The 26,239-nt window shown below is 39.7% G+C and overlaps 4 protein-coding genes and 1 pseudogene across 4 annotated transcripts; 3 read left to right on the top strand and 2 right to left on the bottom strand.

The window, feature by feature from the left end:
• The first annotated feature begins 3,671 nt into the window (after window positions 1-3,671).
• Window positions 3,672-7,031, top strand: LOC137951333 (protein INCREASED PETAL GROWTH ANISOTROPY 1-like). The gene is made up of 6 exons (XM_068797926.1): window positions 3,672-5,160; window positions 5,650-5,781; window positions 5,906-6,087; window positions 6,177-6,288; window positions 6,482-6,616; window positions 6,704-7,031. Exons 1-6 carry the CDS (start codon window positions 3,847-3,849, stop codon window positions 6,833-6,835), a joined length of 2,007 nt encoding a protein of 668 aa, XP_068654027.1. The 5' UTR covers window positions 3,672-3,846; the 3' UTR covers window positions 6,836-7,031.
• On the bottom strand, window positions 7,029-8,433 carry LOC137948902 (late embryogenesis abundant protein ECP63-like). The gene is made up of 2 exons (XM_068795118.1): window positions 7,468-8,433; window positions 7,029-7,298 (listed from the first exon to the last, which is right to left on the bottom strand). Exons 1-2 carry the CDS (start codon window positions 8,431-8,433, stop codon window positions 7,029-7,031), a joined length of 1,236 nt encoding a protein of 411 aa, XP_068651219.1.
• A 1,843-nt stretch (window positions 8,434-10,276) lies between these two features.
• LOC137960932 (tRNA dimethylallyltransferase 9) lies at window positions 10,277-16,155 on the top strand. Its single transcript, XM_068808323.1, has 11 exons — window positions 10,277-10,599; window positions 10,718-10,771; window positions 10,906-10,948; window positions 12,343-12,451; window positions 12,681-12,879; window positions 13,405-13,738; window positions 13,893-13,987; window positions 14,160-14,254; window positions 14,707-14,782; window positions 15,256-15,395; window positions 15,491-16,155. Exons 1-11 carry the CDS (start codon window positions 10,336-10,338, stop codon window positions 15,552-15,554), a joined length of 1,473 nt encoding a protein of 490 aa, XP_068664424.1. The 5' UTR covers window positions 10,277-10,335; the 3' UTR covers window positions 15,555-16,155.
• A 3,774-nt stretch (window positions 16,156-19,929) lies between these two features.
• LOC137951307 (F-box/LRR-repeat MAX2 homolog A) lies at window positions 19,930-22,401 on the top strand. Its single transcript, XM_068797893.1, has one exon. The coding sequence runs from the start codon at window positions 20,082-20,084 to the stop codon at window positions 22,185-22,187; it is 2,106 nt and encodes a 701-aa protein (XP_068653994.1). The 5' UTR covers window positions 19,930-20,081; the 3' UTR covers window positions 22,188-22,401.
• The window catches only part of LOC137951327 (probable serine/threonine-protein kinase SIS8), a 53,289-nt pseudogene continuing 49,293 nt past the window's right edge, over window positions 22,244-26,239 (bottom strand).

The following is a 26,239-nucleotide window of genomic DNA, read 5'->3' as shown; positions in this document are numbered from 1 at the left end:
CCATTGGGACTTATATATATATATACCCGTGGGTCTTTAATCTCCATCTTGTGAATGACAGGCGTTACCCACTTATCACTTCTTTTATTGTCGTTTTGTGAACGATAGACATTTATCACGTATCACGTCTTTTATAGTCATCTTGTGAAAGACAGATATTTATCACCCATTTCTACCTGTGGGAGTCGATGCCTAGGTTGGGACACCATGATGGAGGAGTTTATTACTACATATATGTTACTCCCCTTAATTACCATTTATTACTCCTACCACTTGAGAGTCGTTGTCCTATGGAGGGACATAGTGATGGAGGAGTTTTTACTACACTTCTGAGCACAACATATAGATTCACTACTTGTGAAAGATAGGAGTGTGCCCTACATCCAACATGGGTTATGACTGGAGTATGGAGCAATGTCATACGGTTTGGAGTGATTTTACTCTCACTTATCTTATGCCAACGAGGCTTCGTGGAAGAGAGCACCAGCGTGAGTGGGTGTTGGAAGATATGGAGGACTGACATTTTTTTATGAGAAGATCATAAATATAATTTGCAGTAAGTTGGGAGTTCATGATGTTTTCTCACCCCCAACTTGAGGAAAAATGTTGGAAGATGGGCCCAAACCCATAAGATATGAACCCACCATGATCACACGAGCTGGTGGGACCCACCATGATCACGTGAGGTAGCATTATAAGTCTTACATAATAAGAAGTCTTATAGAGCCACAATTATTATGGAAGGAAGTCTCACAGAAGAGTTTCAGTTTTAAGGTGTTTTAGTCATGTTAGTGTTCTATTTATATTGGGTTATTTAATTATGATAAGACCTATCTTTAAGTGTTCAAGTTGGGGTGTAATTAGGACAAAGGTAGTTTAATTGTATACTTAATAAGACTCTAGCATGAAGTAAAACAAATAGAATGTGGTAAAAGAATAATTTTTAAGGTTTTTAGATAATGGGAGAAGGAAAATGGAGGGTTAGGTTGAATGGGCTCAAAGAAGAAAACAGAAACTTTCAATTGGACTAACCTTTATGACTTCTAATGGTGATATCTCATAGAATGTAGCTCCGAATATCAAACAACTTGTTGCTCTAGAAAATAGACTTGGTGATATTTAATTTGGTATAAAGTTCTCACTTTGAATCATTTACTATTGTATGATTGGTTTTGTTCTATTGTAGACCCCTAGTCGACTCCGATGGGGATATCTCACTATAGAGAGATCAAATTGACATGAAACCTTTTTTTCTTTCTAAACTAGACTTTAATATTTCTCATTTAAGCATAATATTGACAAATAAAGTACACTTGATGTGAAGCATATAATCTAATAAATCATCATTCTGCAATCTTGTGGAATTAATCTTCTATTCGATTAACATTTGATATGGAGAATGTCCCAAAGAAGGATTTGTTTGATACCTGTTAAATTGGGTCAAATGACCTATCCCAAAATGACTAGCCACTTAAGAAACTTTTTTTTGTTAACTAATAAACGCAAGTTCTTTGTACTCACTAATGTATGTGGGACTATTATTAACACTTCCTCTCACGTGTAGGCACATGGATAATTTGGGGCGAACACCCCCTTATTTGAGAAACTCTTTAAACAACTAGGATTACAAAACTTGAGGAGAAATTCTAGAAAATTGAAAAGACTATATTAATCTACGAGAGATTCTAATAATTAAAAGATTACATCAATTAAAGATAAATCTAATAAATTAAGATCTTATCTTATCAAGAAGAGGGGGCATTATCCCCCTTCCGCCCTCATGCTCCACAACCAATGGGCATTTTCCCTTTTCCCCCTCCATGCCCCATGTTTCTTGAAAGTGGCTCTTTCTATATTGTGGTGCCTTCTCTTTCTATTTTTTTTCTCTTCTTATTCTCTTCCATTAAATTATAATTTGTACCCTTCACGGGTAGCTTGGTACATTTGTGTCAAATTGATGATAATTTAGAGAGCCACCCAGACATAAAGAGAGAGAAATGGAGGGTCAAACATTATCATCCTTCCGTCAGATGAGTAAATCCAACAATTTTTAAATGATATAGCAATTCTCGGGGGACCACGAATGTCTCTCATTACTACGATTTATCACAGAGAAAGTTGGTCGAGCTGGTACATTTATTTGCTTCAGAGTTTGCCAACAAATATCGAGTAACGTCTCAAGTTAGAATCTAGTTAGAAACCATTAATGGTGGCCAATGTTCAGTTGAATCTCATTCTCCGATTGAACTGTAGCTTTGGCTGTCAATAGTAATTCAAACAGACAAAGCTGTCTGGAAGAGGAAAAAGCCAAAGGCTTCTGAATTCTGATGCTCCAAATCTCTCAACTTGAATCAACCCAGAAGCAGCCAAAGGATACAGCAGCACCCACCCCATATCACTCTCATTGGAGTGACCCTGCAAGCCTATCAGCTCGTCATGTGACCCTAAAGAGCCTCTGCCCCACCCACGATGAAGCAAATGGTGATGAAGACCCATAAAGCTTCTTCTTCCTGCTCATAGCTTGTCTTGTTTGCTACTTTCGTCCCATTTCTGAAACGAACAACGTAAAGTTGTCAGCTATGTCTACACCAGAAACAGTTACCGATTCTTTTCTTGTTCTACAGTTAGTTTACTTGAAGCTTACTGAAGGAGAAAATCGTTCAAAATGGCTTTGTTTGTAGATACAAATAGTCTTTCTAATGGCTGCCTTTGAAGCTACTTTTTTTTCTCAGGTATAATGGCAGCTGATTCTCATCATGGACGGCAATGTTGAAGAAGCCCTTGGGGACCAAATAGAGACAAATATTAAGGACCGAGGGTCTCCTGTTCCTTTCTTCCTCGTCCATCCACAGCTGCCTCAATTCATTCCCTTGTCGCCCAAGCTAAAAGCTTTTATGAAAACGAATTGCGTCCCTACCTCATTGATGAAAACCAAACCAACTTATCTTGTGAGCACTCCTTGCCCGTCTCTTTTTTTGCTTCTATCTCACATGGTAATTGATGGGAATTGTCTACTAACACAACAGTGCCAGGCGATTAAATATTGTAGCGACAAAGAGAAGAGGAAAAGTTTAAAAAGGAGTGTGTTGAGAGCTATGTTAAGGAATAGTCGCACATAGATTAGTGGGTATAAAGATCTCTAGTTTATTAGCTAGAAAAAAAAATTTCTAAGTTGGCTAGTCTTTTTGGGATAAGTCTTGGACCCAACTTCACATGGTATTTGAACAGGTACTCACTTATATATGGGCATCCACCCAAATTATCCAATTGTAGAACCACAAAAGAGAACTTATTTAAGATGGGGAGCATTAAGAATTAGTCTCATATCGATTAGTGAGTACAAAAATCTTAAGTTTATTAAAAAAGAGTAAGCCTTCGACCCAACTTCACAAGGCATCACTCTTTGTAGCATTTAAAAAGGCAAACAAAGTGGTTTTGTTTTTGTATTGTGATTTGGGGGGAAGGATTCAACTTAGAGGCTCATTTTTACTCTACGCTTTCCCTCTCTGGCTTTTTTGTAATATTTGTCCGTTTTATTAATTTTGTTCTTTTGGCCTTTTGTTTTTTCTCGTGTTTCAAACAGGATCCAAGAAGGAAACATGACCGTTCCTCGACTTCCGTGCCGCTCCGTATATTTCTCTTGTGCTGATTTAACGTAGTTCCTGTTTCATCTGCACCTTCTCTCTCCCTCCCTCTCATATTCCTTCCTCTTGGTTGAAGCGGTGGACGGAGGCCATCAAAACACTCTCCTCTTCGACTCGCGAGTCGGAAACGATGTATTTCTTCTACCAGTTTCCCCCCCGTTTTAGGTTAGAATAGGGGATTTTTTTGTACGGGGTATCCGCCATGGTTGTAGGTAAGGTCAAAGCGGCAATGGGCTTGCAAAAAAGCCCTTCGACGCCCAAACCGGAGACGCCTAAGCATCCATGTTCTCCCAGCGCGCAGCAAAAAGCTCCGAGCAAGACCGTCTTTTCTCGCTCATTTAGCGTCTATTTTCCTCGCTCATCGCAGGTTCAGCCTCGGCCGCCCGACGTTATTGAGCTCGTTCGCCTCGTCGAGGAGCTGCAAGAGAGAGAGTCGCGTCTTCAGACGGAGCTTCTCCAGCACAAAATTTATAAAGAATCTGTCTCCATTGTTCCTATTTTGGAAGAGGAGATTTCGTCCAAGCTTGCGGAGGTTGAAGCTTCACTGAAGAAGATCGAATGCTTAGAGGCCGCGAACGAGAGTCTGAGGCAGGAGGTAGAAAGTCTCAAAGAGAAAATGCTAATGCAAGAGAGTGAAACTGGTAGAAAGGCTCAAGGACAAGGACTAGTGGAAGATGTGATTGCTGAGAACGAGAGGCTGAAGCAAGAGGCCCACACTTTCAAGCAGCAGATGTCAACGAAACTTGACGAGACTGGTAAGAAGATGAAAGAAATGGAGAATGAGATTGAGGAGCTCAAGAGAGCGTTGGAAGAGGCGAACGGAGGAGGTTCGAAAGTCGAAAATGGGGTGAATTACAGAAGCTCCCCGTCCAACAGATTTCAGGGGCTGACGGACGTTTCTTTTAGGCCGAATCTAGTTAACGATACGAAAGAATCTCCGAAACCGTTGGAAATTTCGAACCAGGAGAGCCAGAGTTCGCGCATGACAAGTCCAAAAAGTGAAAATGAGAATCACAAACAAGGGTCTACAAATCCCAAGTCAGCTCATACCGATGACGAGCGGAATCATCAGATTCCCGGCAATGCAGAAGTTCCCGAACGGGCCGTGTTTCCAGAAAGAGCTCGAGGGCCGCGAGTTCCAAAACCCCCTCCAAAGCCCTCATCCGCACCGTCGTCTTTATCTTCTTCACCTGAGGCGAATGCAGTAACCAAGAGCAGGATCAGTACGGAGAAAACAAAACTACCGGCACTCTCATCATTTCCACCGCCACCTCCGCCTCCCACATTATCAGGCAAAGGTATGCCGCCGCCGCCGCCACCCCCTCCTCCAATGAGGGCAACGACCTCTGGAGCGGCGAAGGTGCGGCGAGTACCGGAAGTCGTAGAGTTCTATCATTCTTTAATGAGAAGGGATTCGAAAAGGGATTCCAGTGGAGGCGTTCCAGACGCTCCGTCAGCCGCAAGTACCAGAAACATGATCGGCGAAATCGAGAATCGCTCTTCGCATCTACACGCTGTAAGTTACTTGCTCAGATTTCCGATTTTGCCATTCGACAATGCTAGTAGTTTACTCGCTTTGTCAATCCGAACAACTGGTAAGATTTATTTCGAAATAACTTGGATCATTAAATTTCTGTAAGCAATCAGCAGAGCCGGCAGTAAGGCAACGGTAATCCGAGCATGTAGCATAGTTGCGTGCCGCCTGTCGACTTCCTCTGTTTTTTTTCTGCTGCGAATCTCGCTAAAAGTGCCAAATTTGTCGGTCTTTAGGTTTAATTAATGCCCATATATGTAGTTTATACTGTGATTGATCGTCGTTCCCATTAATTATACTATCAAGTTTCAGAAATGTGGTCACAACTTTTTCTCCTGAAACTGAAAGTTGAAAGGTTTCTACTCTTCCTGGTTTCAAAGTTGTTTTTGCTCCATTGTCGTCAAACAGAGAAGAGGTAGTCATGGAAAGTCTGAAAAAATTGGCTTGTTAACTGCGTTTCTATTTGTACAGATCAAAACGGACGTGGAAACTCAGGGTGATTTTATTCGCTTCTTGATAAAGGAAGTGCAAGGTGCTGCGTTCACGGACATTGAAGACGTAGTGGCCTTCGTCAAGTGGCTTGATGATGAACTCTCCTTTTTGGTAAACTTCATTAAAAAACAGATTTGGTTTTTTTTTTTTTTTTCTCCCCAATTTAACTGACGCTATGGAGTTTTTGATCTCTACATTCACCCAACTGATCCTAGAAAAGAAAAATAATCTGCAGGTGGATGAGAGAGCTGTACTAAAACACTTCGACTGGCCAGAGCAGAAGGCGGATGCGATGCGAGAAGCGGCTTTTGGCTACTGCGATGTGAAGAAACTTGAATCCGAGGCATGTACCTTCTCCGATGATCCTCGCCAGGCCTGGGCTCCTTCTTTGAAGAAAATGCGCACTTTGTTGGAAAAGTAAATAGAAAAAAGCTCCTTCCCTACCAGAATACTTGCTTTACAAACGATCTTAAAATTTCACAGCTCGTCTCATTTTTCTTTTGCAGGCTAGAGCATGGGGTATTTAATCTCTCCCGCACTCGAGAATCCGCGATTAAGAGATATAAAGAATTACAGATTCCGACACAGTGGATGCTAGAAACTGGTATCGTTAGCCAGGTTCGTTTATCTTCGCCCTTTATACGAGGTTTGTTTCTGTTTCCATCATTGTTGCAGGGAAAGGAAAATCCGGCATCACTCCCACCCTTATCATCATTCATGGGAGTAATGCTCGAATTGCCTGTAACGCTTATTATTGATTAGAAACCTTCATTGTATATAACTAATTACTCTGTACTTTGAATCCGTGCAGATCAAGTTGGCTTCTGTGAAATTAGCGATGAAGTATATGAAGAGAGTGTCTGCAGAGCTGGAAACTGTCGGCAGTGGCCCAGAAGAAGAAGAGTTAATGGTGCAAGGCGTGAGATTTGCCTTTAGGGTCCATCAGGTTCGTCCTCCCTCTGCTATAGATAATGCTCAATTTGTTCTTGACGGTGAATATAAATGTCTAACAAGGTTTGAGGTTTGGGGGCAGTTCGCCGGAGGATTCGATGGGGAGACCATGCGCACCTTTGGGGAGCTGCGAAACAAAGCCCGTGGGTGTCAGGTGAAGTGCCACAACAACCAGCAGCAACAGAAGCTGAATTGCAGGTCTGCATCTTGCTAACCTCGCCAAAACGCTTCCACCGCTGCCTTGAACTGTACTTTGTACAGACGAAAACAATGAAAATGAAGGGGCCCTTTTTTATTAGGCGAGACTCTGCATAGAAGCATTATCTCCTTTCTGTACAAAATCTCTGTTCTTCTACAGGCCATATGAGGCAACACACGCAACGCAAGCATCAAGCATTTTATTCTTGTTATTCTGGTTTATCTGGATCTTGGCGGCCTAGCAGGGCCGTAGCTTCACGGGCTATTCCAATCACGGCCTCGCCCACGGCTTCGACAACGCCCCTTTCTTTTTCTGCCGATTTAGCTTCATCCCCTTCCTCTGTCTCGAGCTCATCTTTACCCATATTCTTCTGATTTTTGACTTCCACGGAAGAGGCAGTGCCTGAACCCTTTTCCTCCTGAAGTTTCAGCTTGCCAAATTGTTCTTTCGCTTGTTGGGTTTGCTCTCCCTGCGCATCCTGGTCAATAGTAGATTAATCATAAAGGCCACAAGAACAGAAAAACAAATTCTACACCTACTCTGTAGAACAATAACATTGGTGCATAATTTTTCGAGGGATTACTGCAACTCTCTCTGGCTGGTACAAACTGAAGGGCATTAATCTATAACCGAGCCGTTTTCCTTACCTTCACTTCAGTGCCTGCAGCTACAGCGGCAGCTTTGACCTCTCCGGCTCTCTCTTTAGCATATTCTACGGTTCTAGAACCAGTCTCTGTAGCCCTTTCCTTGACTTCTCCTGCTTTCTCTTTAGCGTATTCGACAGCACTGTCCTTGCCTTCGCCTGCATGAGACGTCGAATCCGTGCTCGTCGTCTTCATACTCTGGCCTGTACTAACGGCTGCGTCTTTAGCTCCCACGGCTTTCTCGCCCACGTAACTTGCTGCACTCTTTCCGGTATCCTTCACTTCAACTGCTTTCTGTTCCAGGTAGCCCAGTGTTTTCTGACCAACGTCGGAGGCTACGTCCTTGGTCTCCACAGCTTTCTGGCTGGTAAAATCTATCGCAGTCCGGCCCATGCCCAGCGTGACGTCCTTGGCTTCCACAGCCTTCTCAAGAAGGTATTCTTTCGTCTGTCCGGCCGCTTGCTGAGTATAATCGGCGGTCTTCTGGCCGGCGCTTACAGCCGTCTCCTTGGCGACGTGATAGGCCTCCTTACCCTTTTCCGCAGCGTACTCACACCCTCGGTGACCCTTCTCCAAAGTCGTCTCCTTTAGAGCAGCAGCCTGGTCAGCTGCATAATTAGATGTAACATGGATCCCCTGTGCGGTAGCGTCTTTGGCCTGGATACCTTTCCCGGTGGCATAGTGTGCGGCAGCACCCAGACCGTGAACGGCGGCTTCTTTGGCCTCGGCGAGGGCCCCCCCAGCATACTCCTTAGACTTAGCATATCTTTCCTCCGCAGCTCGGATGGCCTCAACCGAGTTCTGTTGTGCCATTTGCCGGTACTCGGTGAGCTCTTTCGGTGATGCCTTTGCTTTGTCCGTTTCCGATTCTTTGCCGGTGAGGGGCGACTCCTCCGCCCGATTGCCATTCGCGGTGTCTCGTTCCTTCTCGCTTGTGGTGTGCTCCCTGTTGATTTGATGCGAAGCCATGGATGGAAATTCGAAGGCGTTGTTGCTGAGGAACAAAGTTGATAAACGCTTGAGGTATTTAAAGAGGGGTTAAAATGGGGTAGTTTCGAGGCGCAAACACGTGTCGAGGTTGTTTAGAAGACGTGACGGGTATGTGGCAGCCGAGTGGTGACTAAGCAGTTAAAAATGGATAGAAACCAAAGGTCCAAAACTCAACCTCTTTGATGACTCTGATGACGATCCACTGTAAACGATACGAGATACCTAATACAGATACTTTTCAAAAGTTGAAAATGTAATTGATCAATGTCTTGGTCAATCAAGAGCTCAAGATATAGTCATTACACAAATCAATTGCTTACTTTAATAATATTTTAATTACCACTCTTTTTAATATAGTAATAAATAATAAATAAATAAAATATTTTATTAATAACATAGAGATAGATTTTTAGTAATATAAATTAATAATATTTCCACAAAATTAAAATTTATTAATTTAATTAATGATAAAAATAGAATAATTAAACAAAAATACTCGTTCAATTGCTTACTTTAACAATATTTTTATTACAACTCTTAAATCAATAATTTAATATTGTAATAACATAATGAATATAATAAATAAATCAATAAAATATTTGTTTAATAACATAAGATAACTTTTTAGTAGTATAAATTAATAATATTTCCACAAAATTAAATTATTAGTTTAATTAATGATAAAAATAGAATAATTAAACAAAAATACTTGATCAATTGCTTACTTTAAAACTATTTTAATTACCACTCTTAAATCGATAATTTAATATATTAATAAATATAATAAATAAATAAAATATTTGTTTAATAGCATAAGACAAAAAATTTAGTAGTATAAATTAATAATATTTCCAAAAAATTAAAAATTATTAGTGTAATTAATGATAAAAATAGAATAATTGAACAAAAATACTCTATCAATTGCTTACTTTAACAATATTTTAATTACCACTCTTAAATCAATAATTTAATATAGTGATAAAAAAATAATAATAAATAAATAAATAAAATATTTGTTTAATAACATATGACAGATTTTTATGTAGTATAAATTAATAATATATTTCCTAAAAATTAAAAATCATTAGCTTTAATTAATTATATCAAATAAAATAATTAAACCAAAATACTTGATAATGAACCGAATTAATAATGAGCAAGAGCGAGAGCGCCGAGAGGAGAGCGATATCCACTTTCACAAGCCAACATGTGAGTTCAAGTGGATAAACCGGGATTTCGGTGGAAATCCTGATTCACCCACTTTACTCATAGGCGAGTTTAAGTGGATAAACCTGTTCATCTACTTGAACTGGTTAAGTGACAGTGTAATCTAATTCACTTTTACTTGACCTACAGGCACACTAACATGCCCTAAGTTGTGAGTCGTGGTAACAATTTTACTTGTTTACTGATTTTTTTATTTTTATTTATTAAATAGTATAAAAATAAAAATAAAATTTAAACCGATTATATATTCATGTATTTACTCAATTATTCTCTACTGTTTATTAAGGGTTATTCCATATCTAATTAACCAATTACCAAATTACTATGAGTAATTCGATAAAATTTAAAATTATTACTTATTATTTATTATTTTATTTAATTATTTTTTACCCGTTTAATAAATAAACAAATAATATATAAGATAATTTATTCCATATAAATATGCCGATATATGTGAACAACTTTTTTTCCGATATGTTTATGTACCGTTTGGACCGACCCTATCCGTGAGACAATTCCCACCCCTACGAGTTTGCCTTAATGGAGCCGGAGAATCCAAATATCTGAATTTTTTTTCGTGCGCAGGAGAGGTAGACAGACCCAGCGGGGAAGGTTGGGCGCGCCCATTTTTCGCCCATTTTTCGCTCTGCTCGAATGGGTAGCTCCGGGGTCGGTGTTCGCATGTGGAGCCTTAGGTTGATACGGACACCTCTCCATCTTCCTAGAAATATTGCTGCTCATTTTTCTCCTTCTCGTCGGTCTCTGAGAACGTCTTGCTCAACTACCACTCTCGGTAATGATAAAAAGAAGAAAAAAGTCATCGTAATCTCCGGCCCCACTGGCGCCGGTAAAAGCAAACTTGCTCTGGAGCTGGCAAAGAGACTTAACGGAGAAATAATCAGTGCAGACTCTGTCCAGGTCCTCACTCGTTTCGCTTCAGTTCATCTTAAAAATTTTCCTCTTCCTTATTTGGAATGTCGACTATTTGGTATTTACCCGTATGCGTGGGTAAGTTCCTATTTTTCTTCTGTCACAGGTTTATCGAGGTCTCGATGTTGGGTCAGCGAAACCTTTACCAAGTGACAGAAAGGTACATTTGGTATTCTGTTGTGTATCCTTTTGTTTTGGCTGATTGCCTTTAGCTAGATTCACTGCTGTGTTTCACTTATTTGCTCAATTAGCAAAATAGCCACTGACTCGTTCTGTTTTTTTGGTTGCTCCAAGGAAGTGCCCCACCACCTCATTGATATACTACATCCATCTGAAGGTAAGAAAGTTTCCGTCATTCTGCTTTACCTCTTGTATTTCACTGAAGGAATTTTGTTCAAATCATACAATATCTGGTTGGACCTCATAATTAGTACGTTACCTGTGAAATGAAATCATTTGAGAAGCTCCGCTGTTTTAGTCAGTCTATTTGTAGCTGCAGATGCAAATTCAGGATTGCATCCACTTGAGTGTAAAACAGTTGCCGCTTATCTTCTTTATCTCCAGTATTTGACATAGGAAATCTGCACGAATCTTAGCGAATTTGGTGCAACTGCACATATAATATGTCTTCTGTTAAATGAAATCAAACTATGAAGCTCCTGTCTTTTGGACCATTTTTGTAATAGATATAAATTTACAGTGTTAGTACGAATAAGAATTTTGTTGAGATACTTTTTCGTTGGAATATTGCATAACGACTACATAACCCATGAGAATTGTCCATGTTGTATCCATACCCTTGTCCTTACATCATTAGTTAAATCTTGACCATGGCAAGTGAAAGAAAAAAAAATATTCCTAAAAGAATGATACTATAATGCTTTTTATGATGTGTTTCACTAATTTTTTACTCAATGTGGTGCTGACATGAAGGATTTAACCGATACCATGTACTAGTCATAATATCGTTTGTGTGATGAATTCAATTTTTTTCCTTTTTATGACATGATTTAGGTGAAGTGGGTTTGCAAGGGTGTGAGTTCTGTTTTTCATATTCTAGGGGTAATTAGATAACTGATCCTTTCTTTTCTTACATGTTCTCGTTTAGTGATTGGTTATTTCTGTGTAAAGGTCATCATTTGAATAGAGAGAAGCATATCCTTAAGTGATTACTTGTTCCTAGCCTTAACTTAAGGAAGGTTCTAAATATCATGGAGACAAAAACATGCTTAACTTGGAAGGATATGTGATTTTATTTTATTTGATTTGTAGTTTTTCCTCCTGCGGAAAATTTTCTTGTTTTGTTGTGGTTTGAAGTCCTGCAGATGAACAAGTGACATGGCTATTATTATTCAATGAAGTCAATACACTTTAAATAAAATTCTACTTGGCGATGCATCTTCATGTACATTCAAGTGGATGACCATTACCATTTCATCGCAAAAAGTGTCATGTTTTGTGTGCTTTCAGGTGGTTATATTCCTTGAACTCAGAAAGAAGCTGTTCGTATTTTTTTGTTCTTAACTTTGTCATGATCAACAATATCATACTTGCCTTTCTATTGGTTAGCATGTCTCCTGCAAATTGATTTTTGATTTTGTCTTTTAACTTTGTCATGATCGACAATATCATACTTGCCTTTCTATTGGGTAGCATGTCTCCTGCAAATTGATTTTTGATTTTGTCTAGTTCATGATTGGATACTAATGGTATTAGGAATTCAATTCTCAGAATATTCTGCAGGTCAGTTTTTTGAGGATGCAAGGCATGCAACAAAAGATATTTTTGATCATGGATGTGTACCAATTGTTACTGGTGGAACAGGATTATACTTACGTTGGTAAGTAAAAATATGATTTATGTGGTTGTCCAAGTCAAGCTTAAATTACCTTGATCATAGTGTACTTATTGTCAAAATTATAGTTTGAGAGATTTTCTTTGATCATTTTCTTGTAAGAGCTTATGTTTGATCATCTAATATCTTTTTTAATCATCTTATGGTAGACATTATAATCTTTTTCTGTTTTTCTTGTTAAGTTATTGCTGACCAACTACTTTTCTGCTGGAAGGTATATATATGGTAAGCCTGAAGTTCCAAAAGTGTCCTTGGAGATTGGTTCTGAAGTTTGCTCTGAGCTCAATCTCTTGCAACAAAATGGAGATTGGGATGTAGCTGTGGAGTTACTGGAAAAAGCAGGTGATCCAAGAGCTAAATCTTTAGCTCGCAATGATTGGTATCGGTTACAACGTAGTCTAGAGATTATAAAGGTGAGACTCATGATGTTGTTAGGTATAGTTAAAGATTTCATGTCATAATAGCCTGTTTGTTGGTTAGTTTTTGTGCTCAAGTCTATGAATTACAAAATAGTTGGGGGATTGATATAGTTCAAATTGTTAATATGGTTGTATGGTGGAGGAAGATGTACTAATTGCTTGTTTAAATGTCCAACTGGTAGGTCAAATATGACTGGTCACTGTTAAACGACTGTGTGCATGATGTCAACCATGCCTCTTTGGGTGACCTACTATTTGGTTGCAGCAGTGAAATGGACATATTATGTGGCATGTTCTTGTTAAGGAATTGTCTTGTTGATGACATGCATGCTCCACCATCTTTATACTATGGTAACATGGTTGAACAATTTGCATAATATTATTTCTTAAAGTACAAGGCATGTACTATTCATCTTCATTTTACTCTTTGATATGCATGAGTTGAATTTAAACGTTGCCTATAAATTTCATTATCTATTAGACTTACTTTTTGCTCCTCATTTCTTCCATCCATGATAGGCTACAGGATCCCCTCCATCTGCTTTTCACATACCATATGATTCATTTATGAGACACTTGTATTCAAGTGCATCACTGTCCTGTCCTGGTGACTATACACCTCCTAATCATAGTGAAGAAAACCTTGCCAAGGATCGTCATGGTGACTATATGCCTCTTAATCATAGTGATGAAAACCTTGCCAAGGATCGTCATGGTGACTATATGCCTCCTAATCATAGTGAAGAAAACCTTGCCAAGGATCTTGATTATGACTTCCTCTGTTTCTTCCTTTCAAGCCAAAGGGTAGAACTCTATAGACGTATTGATTTGCGATGTGAGGAGATGCTTACAGGTATTCCACTGCATGAGATTTGTACATGTAATATTCCTGACACTTTTTATTTCACTTTATTTGCAATGTTAGTAGTTTTTGACTGGTCATTAGTATTGTATTATTCTTGACTAATAGGATGCTTAGCCTAATCTATATAAAACATCTGTTGAAGAAACTCAGGGACTTCTATCAGAAGCGACATGGCTCCTTGAATCGGGTCTACTTCCAAATATGAACTCTGCTACTCGGGCAATTGGGTATAGACAGGTATATTTTAGTTTCCACTGAAATGGAGTACAATTTGTCGTGCCTTTTACATGTGGTGTTATTATGTTTTTGTATGAGTAGGTCTTAGTTCTCCACCTCAGAACTTTTGCATCAATGTGAGACAGCATGTCTTATTGAGCTATTATTATTTTTTATTTTATCTCTTTTACAGGCTATGGAATATCTTTCATTTTGCAGAAAAAATGGGGGTCAGAGTTCCCCTAGAGATTTCTTTCGGTTTTTATCTGATTTTCAGAAAGCATCCAGGTAAATAGTCAATAAAGTTCTTAATGAACATTAGCCCCTGAACAAAGTCAACTCTACAGTGATAAAAATTCCTTTAAATACCTTGCTTAGCATGGGAAACTGGTGTGAATACTATTGCTGGGGCTGCAATCTGTTGCAGTCAAAATAATAATTGTGTGCCACAGTTTTGTGCTAATTCATTATATAAGCCCATCTAAGTCATTGTTGTCATCCTAAAGGTATGGTTTTGGACTGACCAACATATTTTACTGCAGCCTTGTTGGGTTTCATTGGTTAACTTTTGGACAAGAACTGCCCCACATTTTTTTGCCACTTATTGTCTTGTAGTGTATTTTTTTATTTATTTTGTAAACATTTTTAGAAAAAGAGAAAATGATAACTATATCCTCCTCTCACCTGAAGAACTCGGTGAACGACATAATGATTGATCTATTCGTTATTTTCTTCTACAGAAATTTTGCAAAAAGGCAGATGACATGGTTCCGTAGTGAGCTTATTTATCAATGGTTGGATGCTTCACAACCTCTTGTGAGTTCCTTTTCACTTTTGTTGTATTTTTGGCATATACTGTACATGTCAGCAAGTGCATGTAAGCTCTATATTAGAATCCTGTTGCTTATTAAACATCTGCATCAGTAGAACTGAGTTAAACTTCAGGCGTACTGGTTGATGGCTTATAATTAAAAAGTTAACTTTAGGACCAAAAGATTAACTGGGCTTTCCTGAGTAACTTGGACTGGGGTTGTTCATAAACTGATGCCTCATATGGTTCATAGACACTCACATTTTAGGCCAATTAGACCTGGGGGTTGAACATAGATCAGCAATCCTCACAGATTATTTTATATAATTTTGATTATGCCGAACTTTATAGATCAAATTGATAGCTGCTAGTTTGTAGAAGACGAGAACGAAGTGCATTATGTGAGAATCTGATGAAACAATGTGAAGAGGATTACGATATGATGGCAACATATAAAATACTGGACATTCTTTTGCAGGAAACAGTGCTTAACTACATCCTTGATGCATACCATGATCAAACTAGGGGACTGGTGGTACCCTCAGTGATTAAAATGGACAGAGGTGTTTCAAGCCGGAAGGAAATCTTTGACCTGAAGACTTACCGTACAAGCAATAGGTATTAGCCACAATTCCATTTTTCAGGTATAGAGCTAATAACTAATGACATCTTTTAAGGCAAGATTATTTACAATAAAACGATCACTTCTGTAGGGTTTTCGTTCAGCCAGAAGATTGCTCTCATATCTTGGATTGGGTACGGAGGACACAGAGGTAGATAGATATCTTCAGCAAGGTCAAGACACGGGACAGATGGGATGAGCCGTGTAAAATTGTCGGGTAATGGTGGAAATATGGCAATAGCAAAGGGGGGAGTGAGTTAGGATTAGGGTAGAGAGGGCATTGTCATTTGATTAGAAGTTGAGGCAACTTATAAAAGCGGTATTAAATTTGAAAAGGACAATCGGATTGGAGGATTGCAGAACCCAATATTGGTTCTGCCATACCTAAAGACCATCACTTCAAGAGGATTGCACCTAAGACCACTTCAAGGAGGTGATTGTTTTATGCTTTAGGCTGATGAATTATGAGAGCTTAAAGTTAGTTCTTACTAAGCCTCAAAAGTTCAAATTGAATGAAAGGTGGTCAGAAGTAGAGCTTGTAAACCTTAAACCTTCTCACAATTTTTTCACTGAGAATTTTGACAAGGTAGCACAACAGGGCTTGTGAGTTAGACGTTATCAACTTACAGAAATAATGGGTTTGTCATAGTTTCTCTCTTATTTTCATTACTTTTGTATTACTATACTTTGTCATCAATCCTTCCTTGTAACTCTTATGCATCATCTCTATTATCTTGAGAGAATCTCTTTGGGTCTCGTTTAAAATGGCTATGTGGAAATGGGTGAGAAGCCAACAATTATTTGCTAGGTATATCTCCCGAGGCTATAAATATAGGTAAGGGATCTTTAACTTTGGCTTTGAATGGGAAATTAAGGTACCTTGGATGGGACTCTCACTCGATTGGATAACATTAGGTTCGAGTGGGGACATGGGATTAGGATTGGTGGGACTCTTAAGGAATAAGAAGAGACTCTTTTTATTGGGTTTTGATGATAAACAGACATGGGAGGAATGCTAAAATATTAATTAGTAAAGATAAGCCTTACTTAATGAATAACACTTGCCACATGTGAACCTATTAAAGCTAAAATAAAGATGAAAGTCAGGTTAGGAGACCAATTTGGTTTACCTTTGACAATGGTAGAATTTGTTAGACCCATGATAAAATCATGTGGTCCCCATTTGCTTATATATCTTCTGTTACTATTCCTCAATCTTATTAGGAGGCCCTACATAATCCATGATGGAAAACAGCCATGGACGAAGAAATGACACCTCTATATGAGAATCAAACGTGATACCTTGTTTCCCTACTATCTGGAAAAAAAATCTGGTGGGCTGTAAATGGGTCTTCACTGTCAAACAAAATGTGAATGATATATAGTAACTTGCCTTAAAGCCCCCCTTATGGCTAAAGGCAATACCCAATGTTATGAGATTGATTATGAGAAAACTTTTTCTCTAGTCGCCAAACTCAACTCGGTGTGTCTTTTATTATCTCTCGCTGCTAATTCTCGATGTTATATTTTTCAATTCGATGTAAATAATGCCTTTCTCAATGACAATATTAAGGAGAAAATTTATATACAACAACCACATGGATATGTGGTTGAGGGGGTTGGTGTGCCGCCTTCAAAAATCATTATATGGTCAGAATCAATCTTTGCGGGCGTGGACCATTCTGTATTTGTCAAACACACTAAGAAAGGGGTCGTACTACTTGCTATATATGTGGATGATATTATCTTGATGGGTAGTGATACCGATAGTATTAGTCAAGTGAAAAACAAGATATGTAATGGATTCAAGATGAAAGACTTGGGACTCAAGTATTTTATCGGTATTGAGGTTCTTCAGTCCAAATATGATATTATCTTATCACAGAGGAAATATGTTATTGACTTGCTTGAAGAAACAAGAATGACGGGATGTCGTCCTGCTAACACCCCTATAGAGACAAATATAAAACTATGTGCTGGTTCAGGAGAAGAAGTTGATGTTGGCCAGTACCAGAGGTTAGTTGGCAAATTTATCTATCTTATTGTGACTAGACCAGATATTTATGTTGCAGTTAGTGCGATAAGTCAATATATGCATAAACCTCAGATGTCTCATTGGCAGACATTGAGAGGATTCTCAGGTACTTGAAAAAGGCACCAGGACAAGGGCTCTTATATAAGTGTCATAGTCATCTTAATATTGAAAGCTTTGCTAATGCGGATTGGGCTGGATCACCAAATGATAAAAAATAGTTTTAGGATATTGTACTCTAGTGGGAGGCAACCTTGTTACATGGAGGAGTAAAAAATAAAATTTGGTTGCAAGGTGTAGTGCAAAAGTAGAATACAAAACCATGACACATGCGGTAAGTGAACTTCTATGAATTAAATGTCTTCTAGCTAAATTGGGATTCCACAAAGAAGACCCTATAGAACTCTATTGTAATAATCAAGCAGCAATCCACATTGCCTCCAACCCAGTTTTCTATGAGAGAACTAAGTACATCGAGGTGGATTCCCACTTTGTGGGAGAAAAGTTGCAAGTAGGAATCATAAGTATTAAACATGTATCAACTCATAGACAACTAGTTGATATGTTCCCTAAGTCAGTCAGTTCCAAAATTCTCTCCACAGCATGTACGAAGCTAGGGGATATATGATGATTTTTTACCATAAGTTTGAGGGAGAGTGTTGAAAGACATAGACAAGCTTGGGTGAAGGGTATACTTATAATTTATGTATTCTCAACATCTTTAAATAAAGGCTAAGGGGGAGGGATGGATATCTTCCATAACCCTTATTCTCCCCTCTTCTTCTCTCCTCAACATATCCATCTCTCTCTCTCTCTTATTTGTCCTTACCATCGTCCGAGTCAATATGAACCATATAAGCCAAGTTAGCTGAGTGTGCCGGCTCGGTTTGAAGTAAGCCAAATAAATTTTAAGTTATTTGATTATGGCTAGTTAAGCACACAACTCACTTTTAGTTTGATTATCTCAATTCACCCCCCTCTTGAGAAGCCACATGGGCCAACAATCTCTGACCAATATCTGTTTGTCCCATTCCTTCATCGTCTGTTGTAGTTCAACAATCTACTCTTCAAGTGTTTTTACTTGATCATCATCACAATAAGTTTGATTAATGGTGAGACATTAGGTGAAATATTCTTTGAGGGAAGTGAAATGTTCGATCCACTGATTAGAGAAGTATCATTGCAGTAAATATCTGATCATTCAAATACTAGAATTGAGCTCAAGGAGTAAAACTATACCTTTGATGGGTGGCAAGAGGACTGTGTTGTTGATGTTGTTACTAGACTTGAAAAATTCCATTGCTCTTGAATCTTTTTTTTAGTGAGAATACGTTGTTTTGGTTATTTGTCCCCTCTCCAAAAAAATTGTTGGTTGGTGGAAAGATTATTTGACATCAAACCGGTGATTGAACCAACATGAACTTTTGAAGAAGCACTGATGGGTGCTGTCATTTGAGAGAAAGTAGCTCTTAAATATGGGTAGGTAGCAAATGGATTGTAGGGCCTCATGCTTGGATGAGTAGGAGTAGAGCTGCTGGCTTTAACTTCCTTCTTTCACCTTTGCTAAAGATGTCAATCAATTTAGAATGAGAAAGTGGAGAAGGAGATGAGAGGTAGAGATGGTCCTATTTGGTATGCCAATAACATCGACATACAAAGTATAGTACTAAAGAAAGTTACAATGTTTCAGGTGATGTGACGTCTGATCTCTAAAGAGTCTAGTGATTCGATCTCCACACATAAACTTGATTCGAGCATTGCTTAATTTGATGGACATACATGAATTTCCTTGGTTGACTACCCTCAATTTTAGATCTTGACCAAACAATTTGATTCCATATTGTGTGTAGCCACTCCAAGATAGTAACAAAGTAGCACAATGTGGATTTAGTTTGATTTGGGATTTGAGGTTTTGTGAGTGCAACTAGAATTTTTTTTTTTTTTTCGCAAACAAAGTCTGGATGTATCAAAATTCTTCATTAATTATCCTCTCCCAAATGGTTTTTCTCTTAAAAAAAAGTTCTTCAAAATTTTAATTTATAAGGTGGTGGGGATGGTTCAACCACCCTAATTTTTTCTCTCCATTTTCTTCTTTCTTTACCTTCGACTAGTCCATGGAATTGGCTTTATCATAACCGACAATTAGGTTTTGATCTCAATAAACGGCCCTGATCACCTCTATGTTTTGACCATAGAGAACTTGGACTTCGACCATCAAACAACTAACAATCAATTTCCTTCAATTTTGAATGTTGATCAATATCGATAATCTAGATCATCAATCCGGATTCTAATTTTGATAAATTAGGTTGTAATAACAATTTTTTGTGAGATTTATTAACTCGTAACTTAGGTGTGACACCGAGGGTGAAGAGAGTGGAAAAAGTAGGAAGTGAAAAAGGTAAAGAGAAGGATCACGATCACACATACAGATGCTTGCATATGTGGACAAAACCCACCCGTTCCCGTGCCTGTCGTCATCTTTATCCGAGCCAGGTCATTCGTCTCCTCGGGCCTTCTAGCCTGCCGCCTTGCCTGAAAATCCCCCCTTGTTTGCTTTTCTATCCATCTCAAAAGAAGCTTGACTGCGGAGAAAAGGAAAGCGACTGTATGTGAACTGTGCGTAGAGGAAGACGATAGAGAACCGGCGATGGTTGGCGGAACTAGTGCCAGTATGCGTGATATCCCCGAAGAGATCCTCGGCAACATCTTCGCCCTAATCACCGATACCCGCACCCGCAACTGCTTATCTCTCGTCTGCCGGAAATGGCACGACTTGGAGCGCGCCACCCGGACATCTCTCTCCCTCCGCGGCAACGTCCGTAATCTCTTCCTCGTGCCCATCTGTTTCAGAGCAGTCACCCACCTCGACCTTTCCCTCCTCTCCCCATGGGGACAACCACCCCTCCATTCCTCCCCCTCTGACCCCACCCTCGCCCTCCGCTTGGCCCACGCCTTCCCTTCCCTCACCTCCCTAACTCTCTACGCTCGCACCCCCGAGACCCTCGCCCTCCTTGCCCCCCGCTTCCCTCGGCTAGTCCACGTCAAGCTCGTTCGATGGCACCAGCGGGCACAATCCCCTCTCGGCTCCGACTTCAGTTCTCTCTTCCACAGCTGCTCTTCTCTTTCTTCTCTCGATCTTTCTCATTTCTACTGCTGGACCGAGGATCTGCCCCCGGCACTCCAGGCTTATCCTTCTACTGCTGCTTCCATCACCTGTCTCAATCTACTCTCCATCTCTTGCTCCGAAGGGTTCAAGTCTAACGAGCTACTTGCAATCTCCTCTGCCTGTCCAAATCTTGCACAATTTCTCGCCACCTGCACTTTCGATCCTCGCTACATGGACTTCGTCGGAGATGAGACGCTTGTCGCTCTGGCTTCCAATTGTCCCCGCCTCCGCCTCCTCCATCTTGCTGATGCTTCTGCCCTCTCCGGTGCGAGACCTGATCCCGAAAGCGACGGATACACAGCGGACGACGCCAGAATTTCATGCGCGGCACTGGATAATGTTTTTGCACTGCTTCCTCTTCTTGAAGAACTAGCTCTTGATGTCTGTCAAAACGTGCGGGACACGGGCCGTTCTCTGGAAGCCCTGCATACCAAATGCCCCAGCCTGAGGGCGTTGATACTCGGCCGATTCCACGGTGTCTGCAAAGCTGTTGGCCCCCAATTGGACGGGATTGCCCTCTGCAGAGGGCTGGAGTCATTGTCCGTGAAAAACTGCGCCGATCTTGATGACTACGGCTTGATCGCCATCGCCCAAGGTTGCCCCAAGCTAACCAAGTTTCACATCCAGGGCTGCAAGATGGTTACCGACATGGGATTCAGGAAATTCGCCAGCATTCTTAGCCACAGCCTAGTCGACGTGGGTATCTCCGCCTGTAAGAATCTTGATGGCACGGCGTCGCTTCTGGCACTGGAACCTATCAGGCATCGCATCCAGCGGCTCCACATCGACTGCGTTTGGAAGGAACAGGGGACCTCGTCGAACGGGATTATCCATGATTTCGACCTCAATGAACTTGATTCCAATCAACCGGTCCTGCCGCCCAAGGGGAAGAAAAGCCGGTATACTAACGAAGCCGGTAATTGTTCCAGGTTCGGCGGCAGCAGCAACGGGGGTTACAACAACCAGAACTCGTGCAGGACGTGGTGGCGGCTGTCATACCTCTCTCTCTGGGTGCCAGTTGGAGGACTGCTTACACCACTGCTGGCGGCGGGCCTTGACAGCTGCCCGGAGTTGGAAGAAATTCGGATAAAAGTGGAAGGAGACTGCCGGAGACGGCCAAAGCCAACAGTTCAAGCATTTGACCTTGCTGCCCTCTCGCGTTACTCCCGACTATTGAAGTTGCGGCTCGACTGTGGAGATGTTATTGGTTACGTATTAACAGCTCCGTCAGGTCACATGGACCTGAGCCTTTGGGAAAGATTTTTTCTAACTGGGATAGGAGATCTCAACCTGACCGAGCTTGATTACTGGCCGCCACATGACAGGGACGTCAACCAGAGGAGTCTCTCTCTTCCAGCTGCTGGATTACTGGCTCAGTGCTCCACTCTGAGGAAGCTCTTCATCCACGGTACCACCCACGAACACTTTCTGACCCTACTGCTCAATGACCGCAACTCAAATCTCCGGGACGTGCAACTCAGGGAGGATTACTATCCAGCTCCAGAAAACGATATGAGTACAGAAATGAGAGTCGATTCGTGCACTAGGTTTGAGGATGCGCTGAACAGGCGCAACATTAATGATTAAACTGGATTTACCTACCTCCCCAGGTACGTTTTTTTTTTTTTTTTTTTGCCCTTCCAGGTAAATGTTGTTATAAAATTTCTGGAGTGAACATTTTGGACCCTGTAATTTTCTAGTTTTCCTCTTTTGAAGCGTTACAGACTCGTCACAATCTTGGTGGATGGATGTGGAGAAACACTTTAATATTGCTTAATGAAATCTGTTACGTCAATGCAAAAAACACCCATTACTATCTATACAAACAATCAGATCAGCAGAAAGTATATTCGCAATCAAGCAAGCGAGTGAGAATTTCCTCGCAGCTTGGTCTCTCCTCTGGCTCCGCCCAGCAATCTGCAATCAGAGAAAAATGGTTATTGTTTATATATAAACATCTTAAACAAACTAAATGTGGATATTGACCAAACTGAAGTTCTACTAGACCTGAAATTAACTTGCCCAGGGGTCCTTCAGGTATCTCCAGACGGGATCCTTCATTGGCGACTGTATAAACAACCCGAGGAAAAATAGAATTCCTTCAAACGACATTATCCCCTCGTACTTGTTGACCCTATGGTTGCTACAAGACTCCTAGCATGCCAACCCTGTTTATTTTGACAGTTCATTCAAGCTGAAGAACACAACCGCTTCCATTCATCCAGTAGATACTAAACATGTCTTAGAAAGTTTAGTCTGCTGTCAAGATATAAAAGTTTGATAAATCACCCAAATTCACAATATATGTCAAAGAAAACCACATGTCAAAGTTTGCAGATTGTGCAGCCTTTCATTGTAGCGTTATCATTCATTGAGCAGCCAGCAAACCATCACATGATTTTCGGTATTCAATAGGTTATATCTTCTCTGTCTAAAAGAAACTCTCCTTGTAACTAGTTTTTATAACTGCATTCAATCATGAACTTGAAAACAAAGTAACACACTACGAGAACTTCTCTTACCTGTACTGCAGGTACACCTTCCCACGGTCTATTTAGAGTGCAGAGCTCCTACATTATTACACCAAGACTGAGCACATCACATGTTTCAGTAAAGGGTTCATTGCGTATTAATTCAGGAGCCATCCACTCTGGAGTTCCTGCTGATGAGGAATCTCTCATTGGAACATCTGTCATTACTCGTGAAAGCCCGAAATCACAGATCTTGACAGTCCAATGCTTGTTCACGAGACAGTTTGCACTCTTCAGGTTTCGGTGAACAACTTTCATCCGGTGTGTGCACATTAACCCCCTAAAAAAAATATACAAGCAGAAAACCAATCAGATTTCCGAGTCTTTTAAACTTCCACCAGTTCCATTACCATCCATGAAAATATATTCATCATAATCCCAATGTACGGCAAGATTGCAGTAAATTAGTGCATCTAATGCACTACACTAATGTTTTAAGTATTTTGGCTAAAGTATACCAATCCCAGCTAAACCATATCATTCTGCCGCAAGAAAAACCATTTGGAGGAGATATATAACAAATTGACTTTCGGCGAAGAAAAAAAAAACTCCAATGAGAAATCTAATAAAGTGTGGCTCAACTGCTTTCTGTTTTACAGTCCAATCTGACTCAATCATATAACTGTTAAACGGTTATTTATCTTAATTTTTCGTTATTGTAGTTGACAAAATCACTACACAGTGAAAACAAGCAAAAATGGTTTATACAAGATGTTTAAAACATGCTGGCTTCTTTAAATCACATTGATACCAAAAGAAAAAAAAAGAAAAAAAAAGAAAAAAACAAGTGGGGAGCACATCTCTATGCAAATGTTGTTCCCAAAAGAGATATAGGAACTGAGTCTATGCAAAATATTGTTCAGAAGGTGACTTCAAAAGACATTTTATACAACCCACTAGCACCCAAAAAAAAAAAAAAAGTGGGACCACAAGAAATAAGCAATATTTTCATCTCCACACAGATGTTGCTCCAAAAAGATAAATAAGAACTCAACAAATAAAAATAAGACGGCTGTAGGACTAAAAGCCCAAAGTGAGGAATACAACAATGTAGTCCAAAACAAACTCTATTATCATTTCCCGTTCAAAAAAGAAAAAAAGGAACCAAGTTTAATACAGAAGTCCACAAAAATATTTCTAGATAAGCCGTCTTCATAGACCTCGTAAATATCCTACCAACACAAAAAAATGGGGAGCACAAGAAGTAAGCATTATTTTCATCCCCATGCAGATATTCCAAGAAGGTAAATAAAAACTCAACAAATAATAATAAGACAAGGCCGTACGGTTGAATCCAGAGAAGGAAGCCAATGCATAATATAATCCAAACAAGAGTTGCACAGATTGAAGAAACCTGTATATATCACGGAGCATCTTCAGTCTCCTTCGCCAACTAAGCTTCCTTTTCTGACCACTCATATGGATGAGATAATACAAAGATCCCATCTCCATGTACTCGGTAACCATGGAGAGGTGGGGTGGCTTTGTACATGCGCCTAGGAATAAAATCACTGCACAGTAAAATGCAATTACTACAGATATTCTATTGAAATAAACACTGATTGTGTACTATCCATAAAAGTAAGGATCTACATAAAAGAAAACAAACACTATGCAACAAATCATAACTGAATTTGTTATGGTCCTGTGGGGCCCAACCTGGGATATGAGTGGGTTGGCTCCACAAGACTAACAGAATCCATGCAGAAACAGAACTCAATTGCACTACTCTAGGTACAGATTGTTACCATTTGGATGCCGAAGGTGGCTGCAAAGAAGAAAAAGAAAAAGTCAGAGCAAAGTTACTGAAGTAGGGACAATGCAGAGGAACTACTGAGCTATTCAATAGATCAACAAAATTAAGGACCTTAGAATAGATATTTCATTGCAGAAATCTTCCATATTCTCAGCTGTCAGATCCTGCTCCAGAAAAATTTTGATTGCAACGTCTGTCCCATTCCATATGCCACGGAAAACTTCACCGAAGAATCCTGAGAAAGGAAGAATAACAAAAGCATTTAAAGATGTTCTTCTTTCAGGTCATTCTAGCCAAATGAGGAATGTTTGCATGACCTCTCTTAATTCATCCACAGCAGAGCACATTTTAGTTCTCTGAACATATCTTAGCAAACAGAGAAACTACACTTATTAGCCAATCACTAACAGAATTAAAAGGTAAAAGAATAGTTTGCCTAACAGAATTAAACAAATGAGAATAAACTCAGTTCAAGTACAGCAAGAAGTTAGAGTGAACTTCAAATGACGGAATTAAGTTTTATAGGATTAAATGAATATTCTATAACTAAGTAGAATCCCACTCAAACAAGGAGAATGGGATACCTTGGGTAAGATAAGATCATGGATACAGCGGAAGGTAAAGAAAAGCATATTCAACCACTCTTCTTCCGCTTCCTCTCCTCTTTTAATTCTTCTCCATTCCAAACTTCTCAGTTCTCACGTCTGTCCCTTTCCATCTAACACCATTACCATCATGGGACTTTAAAATTTAACAAAGTGAGACAAGAGTAAGAGAACCTTTTGGTAAGTTTATTGCACATTCTATCAGATTACATAGATAACATGTGGAAATTGCATGTTTCACAGCATCCATGTCAATGAAATAAAAAACCAGATAAGTAATTAGAGAAAGACTTATCATGGAAATGATTAATTTCATATGAGAAACAAATTTAAGAATGCAGATTGTTCTCACCAATCCCAACACGAGTGCCGACAGTTAGTTCTGAGAAGTCAATGTTCCATTCTTCAAAAGGTAACAAGGGCCTGTTTAGGATGGATGATGACTCTAGCACTCTGTTCCATGTTGAGACCATATCAGAATTACCAAGAAAGTTTGATGTACCACTTCTTTCGGAAGTCTGGCCCCTAACTTCATTAGGAGATGAAGATAACGATACAGTCTTCAGAGTTGAATCCATCTCCCTCAAAAGATCAAAGGAAGCCAATCTCTCTGCAGATGCTTCCCCATGACCATCAAAGCAAAAACTCGATGCCTAAAGCAGAGGACCAGATAGCTCTTTAGGATTATATCAACAATATTAATGGAACACATTAAATAGAAAAGAAGATGACAACACCATCCCAGTT

This window comes from Aristolochia californica, unplaced genomic scaffold (genome assembly GCF_029961685.1).
Source record: "Aristolochia californica isolate CCGP_79_NKW_82.1479 unplaced genomic scaffold, dmAriCali1.0.hap1 SCAF_1, whole genome shotgun sequence".
In the NCBI taxonomy this organism is placed as follows: domain Eukaryota; kingdom Viridiplantae; phylum Streptophyta; class Magnoliopsida; order Piperales; family Aristolochiaceae; genus Aristolochia; species Aristolochia californica.
The sequence above is the reverse complement of the archived record's forward strand: the minus strand, read 5'-3'. Positions and strand labels throughout refer to the sequence as shown.